Source organism: Procambarus clarkii, chromosome 8, assembly GCF_040958095.1.
Source record: "Procambarus clarkii isolate CNS0578487 chromosome 8, FALCON_Pclarkii_2.0, whole genome shotgun sequence".
Taxonomy (NCBI): domain Eukaryota; kingdom Metazoa; phylum Arthropoda; class Malacostraca; order Decapoda; family Cambaridae; genus Procambarus; species Procambarus clarkii.
Genome location: NC_091157.1, coordinates 12,636,538 through 12,648,635, shown reverse-complemented (window position 1 = coordinate 12,648,635; position 12,098 = coordinate 12,636,538). Strand labels below are relative to the sequence as shown.

The 12,098-nt window shown below is 49.1% G+C and overlaps 1 protein-coding gene across 4 annotated transcripts in view; it reads right to left on the bottom strand.

Annotated features, from left to right (window-relative positions):
* Positions 1-12,098, bottom strand: part of LOC123759584 (uncharacterized transporter YwbF) — a 45,602-nt gene that overhangs the window by 5,377 nt on the left and 28,127 nt on the right. For all 4 annotated transcript variants that reach the window (XM_069317272.1, XM_069317274.1, XM_069317268.1 and 1 more), the window contains 3 exons: positions 9,040-9,227; positions 7,757-7,893; positions 1,046-1,158 (listed from right to left, as the gene is read on the bottom strand). In XM_069317272.1, coding sequence (XP_069173373.1) covers positions 1,046-1,158; positions 7,757-7,893; positions 9,040-9,227 — 438 coding nt within the window. The remainder of the gene's footprint in view (positions 1-1,045; positions 1,159-7,756; positions 7,894-9,039; positions 9,228-12,098) is intronic.

The window sequence follows — 12,098 nt, the reverse complement described above, 5'->3', positions numbered from 1 at the left end:
TTACTCTGGAAAGTAATTTACACCTTCAAATTACTTCAGAGCTTTCATTTAATAATCAATTTACATGCAAATTACACCTTATATGTAGCGTTTGTGCTTCTACAGACTCTAGTAGACATTTTAGTCCAAAGTCTATTTGTTGATTTTATAAAAATTTATAAATATCATATATTGCATATTTTTTTAGTAGGGTAACTTTGAAAAATTATATTATTGCACTAAACACTTTTTTGATAAAACTGATCACTAGAATCCTTTATTATGTGCTTAATTTAATATCTGAGTGTTATAGAAATGATTTTAGTTGACACATGTGTTCCCTGAAACTATTTGAAAATTCGTTGCATAATTCGTTGTTTATTTTTTTTCTCCTTTTCTGTTTAGGGTGTGATGATGAAACTTGGACCAGCTGCAGCCCTTTCTATAACCATTTTATAAAAAAAATTATAATCAAATTGAACTACTTTTAATTTTACATCGATATGCCCCCTTAAAACAATTTTAGAACATAAACATACAGTATTAGAGAGAACACTGGGGCTGCCAATGGGCCACACAGAGAGCGACTGGAGTTTAGATCAAGTTCAGGTAGTGTTGTGGCAAGTTTGAGCAGTCTGTTGGAAGACCATTTGTTACCCCGAGAGCAAACATGAACATTGAAGAGCACCTATTGTTTATATGGCCAACAGAATTGTGCTCAATTATATATTTACCATGCGTAAATCTTATCTCCACTAAATCTAATAAATGCACAAGCCTTTTGATCACACATTCTCTTGCATGAAATAAATATATCTTTGATGTGACTGATGTATATGGTATATACATATATACGGTATATAGGGAAAATCCATGCTGACATAAAGAAACAAAATATGGAACATTTTGTCAAAAGAATCTAAAGTTAGGCATGTAATAAATACATTTTTTTTTATCTTAACTCCAGTAAATGTTCTGCTTCAGTGTGTATTCAGAGGCCTACCTACCTTTAACTGAAATTTTGCCAATTGCTTTTTATACAAGAAATATGCTAGCATCCACTCACCACAGAGAAACATGAAGGGAATGCATGAGAGGGCCTGGACCAGCATGGTGAGGCCCTGGATAAACTTCATGTGTTGCATGACAGCACGTCCTGTTGCCATGTCCTCCTGCAGCCTGTAAGACCACCGTCAGTAAAAAAAAAAAAGTGTGAGAACATAATAAAATACATGGCAGGTCCTATTAATATCCATCTAAAACTTAATCATAGAGACAGCCATAGTTAGATAGCCAATCAGTTGACATGGCTAACCCATCCTTAAATTAATTCAGGGATTCATAAATCAATTTTACTATTTTCAAACTGGTATTATTCTTTAAATTTATCCGAGGACCACCTTTTCTAGTGGCTTGATGGGGGACAGAAAGCTGCAGCTTGTCAAAGGTTCCCTATTATTCCATAGGAATTTTGTTGGTTAGTCCGCGTATTTATTACGCTAAGGGTGAAAAAGCATCCGTGTTCTGTCCTACATTGTGACTTGTTGAGCTTAAAGATGATGCCTATTGTTTGCTTTACACTTACCCAAGTCTTTCCTGAATCTGAAATTATCCAATTTAAAAGATTTATTTTTGTGCTGATATATGGTACTTAAAACTTTACTTATATCCCCTTTATTATACCCCTTTCATCCAATTATATACTGTACTGTACTTTAATCATGTATCTACATTCTTCATCTTTCTAGAGGATGAAAATCAACCTTTTCTGGGGGGAGCCCCGTCGGTTCCCCAGAGCTATCCAGGCTGAATGAATATGTATCACTTTCTGGCATCAGGCAATGTGCACGAAGTTCTTGCCTACCGGGGACCACGAGCCAGAACCTGGCCCCCTCAAGAGAGGCGCGAGGAGCAATGGCCTACAGAGACCCCCCCCCCCCCTTTCCTGTGGTTGGGAGCATTCTATGTCTGCCATCGACCGGATCTGGCACCCAGAAAGGTAGGCACCCCAAAACAAACTCCTATTCTGGTGAAACTATTGCTAACGAAAGCCAAATGAGTGGACAGAACTCGCCAAAAGAAGATTAGCAAATGAGCATGACGTCATCATGTCGCCACGCTGCTGTCTGCGCAACCCTCCCCCTTCCCCAGGAGGGGATGAAGGGAGAGCCTCAGACCCCCATGCTGGCGATCCACCCTGCAGTTCTCAGGCTGATGTGCTACTGGAGTGGTCTTGTGCCTCTGGTGCAAGCAATTTGTCTCAGTTTCTGTGCTTTGGGTGTGGACTGTCTTTACTGGTTGTGTGCAAGCCAGGAGTAATATTCTTTGGTACTCGGGCTGCATGCGCTTAGGGCCACCTTCCCTAGGTGCCTTGTAAGTCCTACCATTGGGGCCACCTTCCACAAGTCACCTCGGGATCTACCCCCGCTGTGTCTTTTACTGCTCAGTACTTGGCCCACCCTTGGAGTCAACTGGGGTCTTGTTGCCCGTGTTTGCCTCTGGGTAGGGGGGTAGTTTTCATCAATAGTAGAAGTGCGGGGTACTGCACAGCTAGTTTTCACCTCTTATAGCAGCCAGCTCTGTTCCACCTGGGTACGCTGTCCTCTTGCAGAATTTTCTTTTGTTTGTTTTTTTGCTTGGGTGGTTGCCCCTTCTGTGTTGGGGTGTATATATCTATCATGATATCTATTCTCAGCTTGTGTGTGGTTGGAGGTACCCCTTGCTAGGCCCATGTGAGTGGACATGTCCCAGGGGTTCAACTATTAGTAGATTGTTTGGTAGTCTTGGGCACTGGTTTGCAATACCCTGTCTGGGCTTTCCTCAGCGTGTTAATAAGGCTAAGGGCCCTGGGAAACCCCACAGGGGCTATGTGGTCTGATGGAGGTGACCCTTGAGTTCCTTCTCCCTTTGTGCGAGTCGGAAGGTTGCTCTGTCCTCTTGTCTCTGGGGGACAATCACTGGTTGTAACTCCGCCATGCTGCCTGTTGGGTCAGTGATTCTTTTGACCCAGAGTCATGTGACGTTTGTTGCCTGTACGTGGTCCAGTTCACCCAAGTTACTGATCATGATATGAGGGTGTAGGCGACAGCTGCGTTGCATGCTAGGTTTAGATTGCTGCAACACACTAGGCTAGTTGCTTCCCTGGATGCCCCGAGACTGCCTTGTTCTGGTTTTAGGGACCCAGACTTAGGAGTGGGAGTAGCTTCAGCTCTGGTTCTGTCCTCTCCCCCCTTGTCCTTTCCCTTCTGGTTCTGTCCACCTGGTTCCTCCCCCCTTGCTTCTGGCTCTGAAGTGTCTGAGGGTTTCAGAATCAGGGCAGGGTTTAGTTGGTGTTGAGACTCGGGCAATCTCAGGGAAGCCCCTTTGTGGGGTGGTGGCAGAGGCATTCGAGCCTGGTCCTCTTGTCAGAGCTTCTGGATCTGACCAGTGGGCCCCTTTCGTTCCTGCTGTTTCGGCTGCTGCTGCCTTTTCTTTAGAGGCAGGGGGTGTGGAGGACGGCTCGGCCCCGGATCCTCGAGTTGATCCACGTCCCGAATCTGCGTTCCTTTGTGTATGGATCTTCGTGTCCTTACTGGGTTCGTTACGAAGCTCCAGAGTTGTCCTGGTTAGCAGACTGCCCTTTCTTCTCTTTGGAGGTGTGGCATACGTTCTGTCGGTCCTGCACCTTTGAATTCCAGGATGGCTCAGACAGCATTGCTGGTTTTCCTGGGGGGGTTCATTTGAGCATCTCAATGAGTGCTTGTTCGCCCCTGCCCTTCCGCGGGATGTTGGTGTGATGCAGCTTTTTGTGCAGGTTCATTCCCTTTCGGCTGCATTGGTCGCGGAAAACTTGCATATGCGGGGTCTGCTGACTTCGGCCCTGCGGTTCTTCTCCCTCCTTGAGCTGGCTTCGGCCCTGTGGTTCTTCTTCCTTCTTGAGCTGTCTTTGGACTGGCTTGCAGTGGATGTGGAGGAGCTTGGGGTTGCCTCTGGGTCTGGTGCGTTGCCTCTGGCGGGACATGCGTTGTCTGCGCTGTTGAAGCTGTTTGTGCTGCTCCTGCGGAATGTGGTTTCGCGTTTTTTTTTGTTTCTCGGCTCATGTGTTGGCAGGTGATGCTCGCTTTTTCTTTGGAATCCGCTTAGGCCCTGGTTCTTAGATTGTCTTCGCCCTTTTGTCCGTTGCTGTTTGCAGAGTCTGCGGTGATGCAGTATCTGCAGGTGGCTTCGGCTAGTTGCCGTTCTATATCGGAATTGTTGAGCCTCTGCGGGGCTCGTGGGGGACCGTCCCCTCGGGGTCATGCCAGGGCTCGGAGTTCTTTTTCTTGTGGTAGGCCAGTGGTGTCAGGTTCAGCACCGGTGCAGCCTTTGGTGCTGTCTGTTTCTGTTTGGTGCGGGGATCGCATTTTGTGACATTTGGGTGCTCGTAAGGTGCGTTGACTCTTTAGCAGTTCTTCCCATTGACGGAATGGTGAGGGGAGGGGAGGAGGCTCGCTATGTTTGCTAGTGCCTGGTCCTACGATTCGTGGGCCTTTCGGGTCATTTCATGCGGCCTGTGGTGGGGTTGTGTGGCTCCTCCTCCTTTGGGGGTTCAGGGCTGGCGGGGTGGGCCTCTTCTTCTGCGCTCTGTCAAGTCGTCTCGGAGTGAGTTCGCTTGGGCGTGGTGGAAATTCCTTGTCCCTCGGGTGGATCTCCCACCTGTTTCCAGTTCCGAAACGGGACTGCATGGACCTCCGGTTCATTCTGGTCTTGTCTCATCTGAACCCGTGGGTTTATTGCCCCTCTTTTCGGATAACTACTCTATCCCAGATCTGTTTTCTGTTGGAGCAGGGTGCTTGGATGGAGTCCCTGGACCTCCGGGATGCGTATTGGCATGTCCCGATTCATCCACGGTTCAGGGCCTGGCTCGGTTTTGTGGTGGGACATCAAGGTTACCACTTTCGTTTCCTACCACTCTGCTTGAATCTGGCGCCTCGCGCTTTCACTTGCTATGCTCGGGTCATGGTGGCGCACCTGCTTCTGTTAGGTGTTCGGGTTCTGGAGTAACCTGACAACTGGCTGGTTTGGGCTCCCAGCCTGTCTGCATGTCTGCTCACCATGGATTTGGTTCTTTCCCAGCTCGCCGGGTTCGGGTTCTTAATGAACTGGCGGGAGTCCCATCTGGTTCCCTCTCAGGTTCGGTCCTGGCTGGGTCTTGTGTGGGACGCTCGGGCTGCTTCCTTGTTTCTTCCTCCCGGGTAACGCGGTGGTTGCTCGAGGGTTTGTGCGGGAGCCTAAACTTTGCCATAATGGTCTTTTCGCCGGGTCGGGTGTGGCTTCGTCGGCTGTTCTGGTTCCTTCGGGAACATTCCATCCGCCTCTCTCGCGACTGCTGGGTTTGGCCTCTGGGGTCCTTGCGTTGGTTGCTGTGTCGCCATCTTCCTCTTCTGGTTTTTCAGGGTTCAGTGCCTTGGCGCCTACCTGAGCCATTGTTCGATGTGTTCACGGACATGTCATCTCTTGGCTGGGGCTTTGTGACCAGTGCTCACCAGGCCGGCCAGAGGTGATGGGTTCCATCCCTCCATCGGGCTCACAGCATGGTGCAGGAGTCCTTGGCTGTGTGGATGTCGCTCAGGAGGATTCGGGTCTCTCGCGGATCGACGGTCCCACTCAATTCGGACTGTTCCCTGGTGGTTCGTTGCCTTAACCACGGGGATTCTATGCAGTCCTTGGCTCTTTGGGGCTGGTCGCTTTGGGTGACTCGTCTGCTGAGTTCTCGGGGTTTGGCTCTCCTGGCAGTTCACGTTCAGGGGGTGTCCAATGTCCTGGCAGATAGCCTGTCCTGTTTCCTTCCCCTGTCCATGGAATGGACGATCGATGCCGAATCATTCCAGTGGCTCTGCCGGATGTTCGGGCCTCTGGAAGTTGATCTCTCTGTGTTGGCATGGTCGAGGCATCTCCCGGTATACATGGTGTCCTTCCCCGACTGCGAGGCTGTCGAGGGTGATGCCTTCAGGCAGGACTGGTGTTGTTACCTGTACCTCTTTTCCCAGTTCAGCTGTTGCTCCAAGTCCTGACTTGCTTGGAGACGTACCAGGGGAGAGTAGTCCTCTTGGCCCCTTGGTGGTCGGCCCAGCCTTGGTTTCAGGAGCTGCTTGCTCGGTGTCCGAACCCGAGGGGTCTTCTCGCTGCTCTGCCTCCTTCAGGAGGTCGGTCCTTCCCATTATGAAGCTGGTTTGTTCTTCTCCTTGAGTCTTCATGTCTGGTCTTTCTGAGTCGAGTCTATCACCATTTGTATGGGGCGCAGGTGGCTTTGTTGTTGGTCTTCCATCTGCATGCTACATCTTGGTGGCAGTATGAGGTTTCCTGGCAGTCCTTCCGGTTCTTCCTATCACTGTGTAGGTGTACTTCGGTATCTGATAGGGTTGTTTCGTCCTTCCTGTCGTGGTTGTTTCAGGACCGTCATCTTATGCCGAGTACTGTCCCCTCCTATTGTGTGGTGCTAGCGGAGCTGCTTCAGCTTGCGTTCGGTAATGATGTTACGTCTGCTCCGTTTCGCAAGTTGTCTTGTGCGTTGTTTAACCTCTGGCCTGCTCATGCGTCGCCTGAGCCATCCTGGTCCTTGGACCTGGTGCTCTCTTTCCTCTCTTCTCCTCGGTTTGTGGTGACCCCTTTGATACAACATTGTTTTTCCAAGGCTCTTTTTCCTGTTGGCATTGGCCTCTGGGGGTTGGGTCGGGGAGCTTCATGCTCTCCTCCAGCGTAGTGGTTTCTGCACTTTTGGTCCTCGTGGTAGGTTTGTTTGGATGTAGCCGTCTTTGTGCGCCACAGCTTTGGTGGTCAGGGATGCGCTGTGGGCTGATCCAGATTCCCTTCTTCCCTATTCCCGGGCTAGGGTCTCCCAGGTCATCCGCAGGATTATTAAGGCTAGCCATCCTGTGGTCTATCCTCGTGCCCACAACGTGCATAAGTTTGCTGCCTTGACTGCCATGTTTGGCAATATGTCTTGGGTTAACATTCGGGCACAGGGTTTTTGGAGGTCAAACAGGGTCCTGGTCCCTCGCTACCTTGTCAATGTCCCTGATCGTAGGGCTTGCGTTGCATTGGGTCAGCGGTTGCAACCAGTTGTCTCGGCTTCGCGTTGAGGAATGAGGACTGACCGCCGCTCGGGTAAGTCCCTGTTTTTTCTTTTCTTTGGGTAGTTAGCTCCGGGGAGCTGACAGAGCTCCCCCCTAGAAAACCAGCGTTGAATGTAATCAAACACCATTTTCTGGGCGAGTCCCGAGGCTCCCTGGCATCCCTCCCTTCCTCCGGTTGGCGGTGTTTTTGTGTATTTTGACATCCAGCCTAAGAACTGCAGGGTGCATCGCTGGCGTGGGGGTCTGAGGCGCCTCCTCCCAGGGAATGGGAGGGGGGGGGGGGTTGTGCAGACAGTGGCGTGGCAACATGAAGTCATGTTCGTTTGCTAATTTTCACTTGGGGAGTTCTGTCCACTCGTTAAGTGGACACTCGTTTAGTCAGTCCTCAAGTTAAATAACACTTAGAAATGTCCCTATCAATTATTTACAGCTATTCATACAAAATGTACCCTCCCACCCGACAAATAAATTAGCTATTTCACAGCTAATTACTCAAACCATCCTCCCACATCATCATTCAATCAGTGACAGATGTTGAATTAAATACATACAAGATCAATCATTCAGCCAGTCTTTCAAGAGATCGGCTTAGTGCATTAATTAAATAACCAAAACATCTCACATCTGAGACTGTGGCATAAATTGTGTCCATGACCATCCTACAGGATGTAAGAGATACCTACACGAAGACGTATCCTGTGTCGAGGCCATCATAGAATCCGACGAGAAAGGCGAGAGATAGAAAGACTAGGAAGTGAATCTGGTGAAGAAGCGGCTTCAGTTCTTTCCATACTTCGGTACCATCCTTCAGTCTGGGGACCTGTGGAATAGATATACAGGCAGTTTAGTGATCAGGAAGCATGGGGGTAGTACAGTGATTTTGGGTCTCTCCCAAAGACACATGGTTCCATCCAACACCCTAGGGGTCCCTATCATCACCCTCAGGGTCCCTCTCAACACACCCCCTTCAGCACCTGCCAATATCCTAGGGATCCCTCACAACACCCTGCAATACATCCCAACACCACAAGATCGCTCTCAACACCACAGGGTTCCTCCCAGCACCCAAGGATTCCTCCCAACACCCAAGGATTCCTCCCAACACACCAGGATCCCTCCCTCTCCCCCCCAGGGTCAGCCACAAGACCCCAAGGGGTTGCAAAGATTCTGCACATTGAGATAAGCAGCAGACCCCCATACACTCTGCTCGAGGCGGATGGCCCCTAAACACTGCTTGAGGCAATGGGCCCCCAACATCCCCAGTCACACCCAGAGTCACCCCTGCAACACCCCTAGGGTCATGCACAACACCCCAGGATCCCTTCCAACACCCCAGGATCCCTCCCAACCCCTCCAGGGCCTGCCCCCAACACCCCAGGGTCAGCCACAACACCCTAAAGGTTGCAAAGTTTCTGCAAGTTGAGATAAGTAGCACACCCCAAAACTTAATGGATGTCAAACTTACTTGACACCAAACTTTTGGGGTCAAGGGCCGGGCTTGGAGAGTAGTAGAACTCCCAGAACTACATCCAGGTTACCTTACTGAGAGGGGGAGCAGATGGCCCACTAAACCCACTCCTTGAGGCAGATGGCCCACTAAACCCACTCCTTGAGGCAGATGGCCCACTAAACCCACTCCTTGAGGCAGATGGCCCACTAAACCCACTCCTTGAGGCAGATGGCCCACTAAACCCACTCCTTGAGGCAGATGGCCCACTAAACCCACTCCTTGAGGCAGATGGCCCACTAAACCCACTGCTTGAGGCTGATGGCCCACTAAACCCACTGCTTGAGGCTGATGGCCCACTAAACCCACTGCTTGAGGCTGATGGCCCACTAAACCCACTGCTTGAGGCTGATGGCCCACTAAACCCACTGCTTGAGGCTGATGGCCCACTAAACCCACTGCTTGAGGCAGATGGTCCCTAAACACTCACCATGAGACAGATGGTCCCTAAACACTCACCTTGAGGCACGTAGCGGAGATGAGGATATCCAAGACACCGCAGGCGACGGTGAGGAGGAAGGCAGGAGTGTAGTTCTTAGTGGTCTTATCCCCTGACCACCAATCCACCAGAAGGCCGCTCCCCACCCCCAGGAGGCCGTAGCTGACGGCGCCCCACACCCGCTGGCGCCCATAGTCGCCGTCCACACCTGCCGGGCTGTTACACTGTAATAATTCCTGTCAGGGGAGTACAGGAAGCCTGTACTTAGGATTATCTAGGTTCCCAATCCTAAACCAACTACCGACTTTCTCATCCAGGATGCATCCCTCAACAGGGTTTGGCAGTCCCCCAGGGCGTAGTGGTAAAGTATTCGTGTTTGGCGCTTCGTGAGGGCTTTGGCCTGGGAGGATTGACCGGGCGTCAATCCTTAACTGAAGCCTCTGTTCACCCAGCAGTGAATGGGTACCTGGTTGTTAAACGATCTGGCGGGTCGTATTCTGGGGGGGGGGGGGGGGGAAATAGGATTAAGGACCTGCCCGAAATGCTATGCGTGCTAGATTTTTATCTACACTGTGTAATCTTTCAGATAGAATAGGGTTAGCAGCACATTGCCGTGTATACCCAAGCTTGTTAATAAAAGAAATGCATGCCAGTGCTTGTACAAGAATGTAAAAACTCGTATAGGCATAGCCCTCACCGGCAGTATGTGACCAAGCCTACTGATTAGCCTTGGTCTGGATATCGCTGCCGGATGGCAGCTGAAGCCAAAAACAATTAAGGCCAAGAGGAGATTTAAACGGCATCCCTCGGCTCATAACAGAAACATTCATATACAATCTTGTCGAATAATGAAAGAAGTTCAAAAGTGGGCTATATCCAGATGGAATCCGAAACTCGAAGAAAACTTGTATCTGGAAGGATTGGATCCAAGGTCTTGTGGTCTCTGGTGAAGGATCTACAGGGATATTCATCTGAGGACACAATCCCGCCTCTAAACCGAGAGGATGGTACTGTGGCAACCAGCAATCAGGAGAAGGATGATCTACTGACAAACCACTTTGCTGCCAAAATGCAAGTCCCTGATCCTGAACGTCAGCCTCCACATCTTGCCCCAAACACTGTGTCTAGGATGACTGAAGTGGTTATACGGCAGGCTGAAGTTCTTCATCTCCTTAAAAAGCTAGACACAAGCAAAGCTGTGGGGCCAGATAAAGTTCCGCCTCTCACTTGCCTCTTCTAACTCTGCCTAGCTCAAGGAATATGGCCCTCCTTATGGAAGAAGACAGACGTTGTTCCAGTACACAAAAAGAGCCGCCACTCAGTGGTTGGTAACTACAGACCAGTGTCACTGCTCTCCATTACTGGCAAAATCCTAGAATCATTAATCGCTCAGTAAATGAACATGGAGGGCGGGGGGAAATGGCAGAAAATAGCAATTATAGAAGTTGATCAACAAACAGCATTGTTTAAAATAGTAAGGTCATCAGGGAGACCCCCTTGCACCTTTCCTCTTTTGCATAGCGGTTCGAGAAATCACAAGCAGACTGTCCAGTGAGTTTAACATCTGGTTCCAGGATGATGGCACTCTGGCAGGCCCATAAGACTCCTTGCTGGAAAACCCGCAGCTGGTGAAGTCACAAGGAGATACCCTGGGTATCCCAGGGAATACCCAGAGGTATTCTTAACCTCTCTAAGTGAGAAATTATTTCATCCAGCAAGGTAGTCATTAATGCAGTGAAATCAGTTTTGCCAGAAGCCTCAGTCATCGAACCCATTACTTGGTAGTAACAGCACACTACTTGGAGCACCTCTGGGGCACAATGCCATTGATGCAGTACTTGAAGAAAAGTTTAATGGTCTAAAAGGATGGAAGAGAGAATAGCTGGGGCCTTGGACTCCCATGATTCCCTCTACCTTCTTGCAAAGTGCTTTACCTTACCCTGGATAACGTACTTTCTAAGGTGTGCACCCACTTTTGGCAACCTACTACTAGGTCAATATGATGAGCTAAGTCAATATTCAGGAAGACACTCAACATGGGTTGACATTTAGGGGTGAGGTAGGTTACATGGAGTTTATTAGGTAGTATTTAGTTTTTATCTTAAACTGGTTGAGAGAGGTACAGCCTTTGACATGATTGGGAAGGTCATTCCACATTCTGGGTCCCTTGATTTGTAGAGCATTTCTAGATTGATCAAGTCGTACTCTTGCTTTTAAGGTCATGATTGACATTACAGTTCAGAGTTTTAAATATATAGAGTACACATGATAAGATGTGCAGTGACTTAATATCTAACATTCAGAGATTTGAGTAAGGGTACCGAGTGATGTCTGGGGCCAGAGTTAGATATTGTTCTAATAGCAGCTTTGTGTTGAATAATTAGAGGACGTAAATGATTTTGGGTAGTAGAACCCCAAGTACAAATACCATAGTTGAGATAAGGATAGATGAGAGTGTAATAGAGCGTCACCAGGGCAGGGCGAGGTACATAATATCTGATCTTAGGAAATGAAACATCTTGGGAATGAAGTTGGACTCTTCAATGACAATGAAGACCCATGTGCTTAACTTAGCTCAAAAGGCAGCCAGGAAACTTATAGCCCTACGGCACATCTCACACCCTCTTGACAGCAAGGGCGGCAAAGCCTTATGAAGCACAGGTTCATTCTCATCTAGAGTATGCACCCCTTTCCTGGATCCCCTGCCCTCCCATCATTCATCAGACTGTTGGACAAAGAGGAGAGATGGACAAGAAGGCTTATCTCTAGTCTTGACCAAGTCTGCTGGGAATGGTCTGAATATCAGAGCTTACAACACCGTCGTGACGTTGGTGATCTTGCTGTCATGTACAAGGTCAACATCCTTAAAGTTCCGCATCTGGTCCAACTTCGTGGAGTACTAGTAGTTGCCACCCGTGGCACTAGGCTCTCAACCTTCAACAGTCTCATGCTGGAACTGCCTTTCTCAAGAACATCACTCCATCAGCGATCACTCAGTCCTAGGCTGACTCGCATCTGGAACTTGTTTGCTCAACAGGTTGATACACGGGAGATCAGGTTAACTGATCACATATGAAGG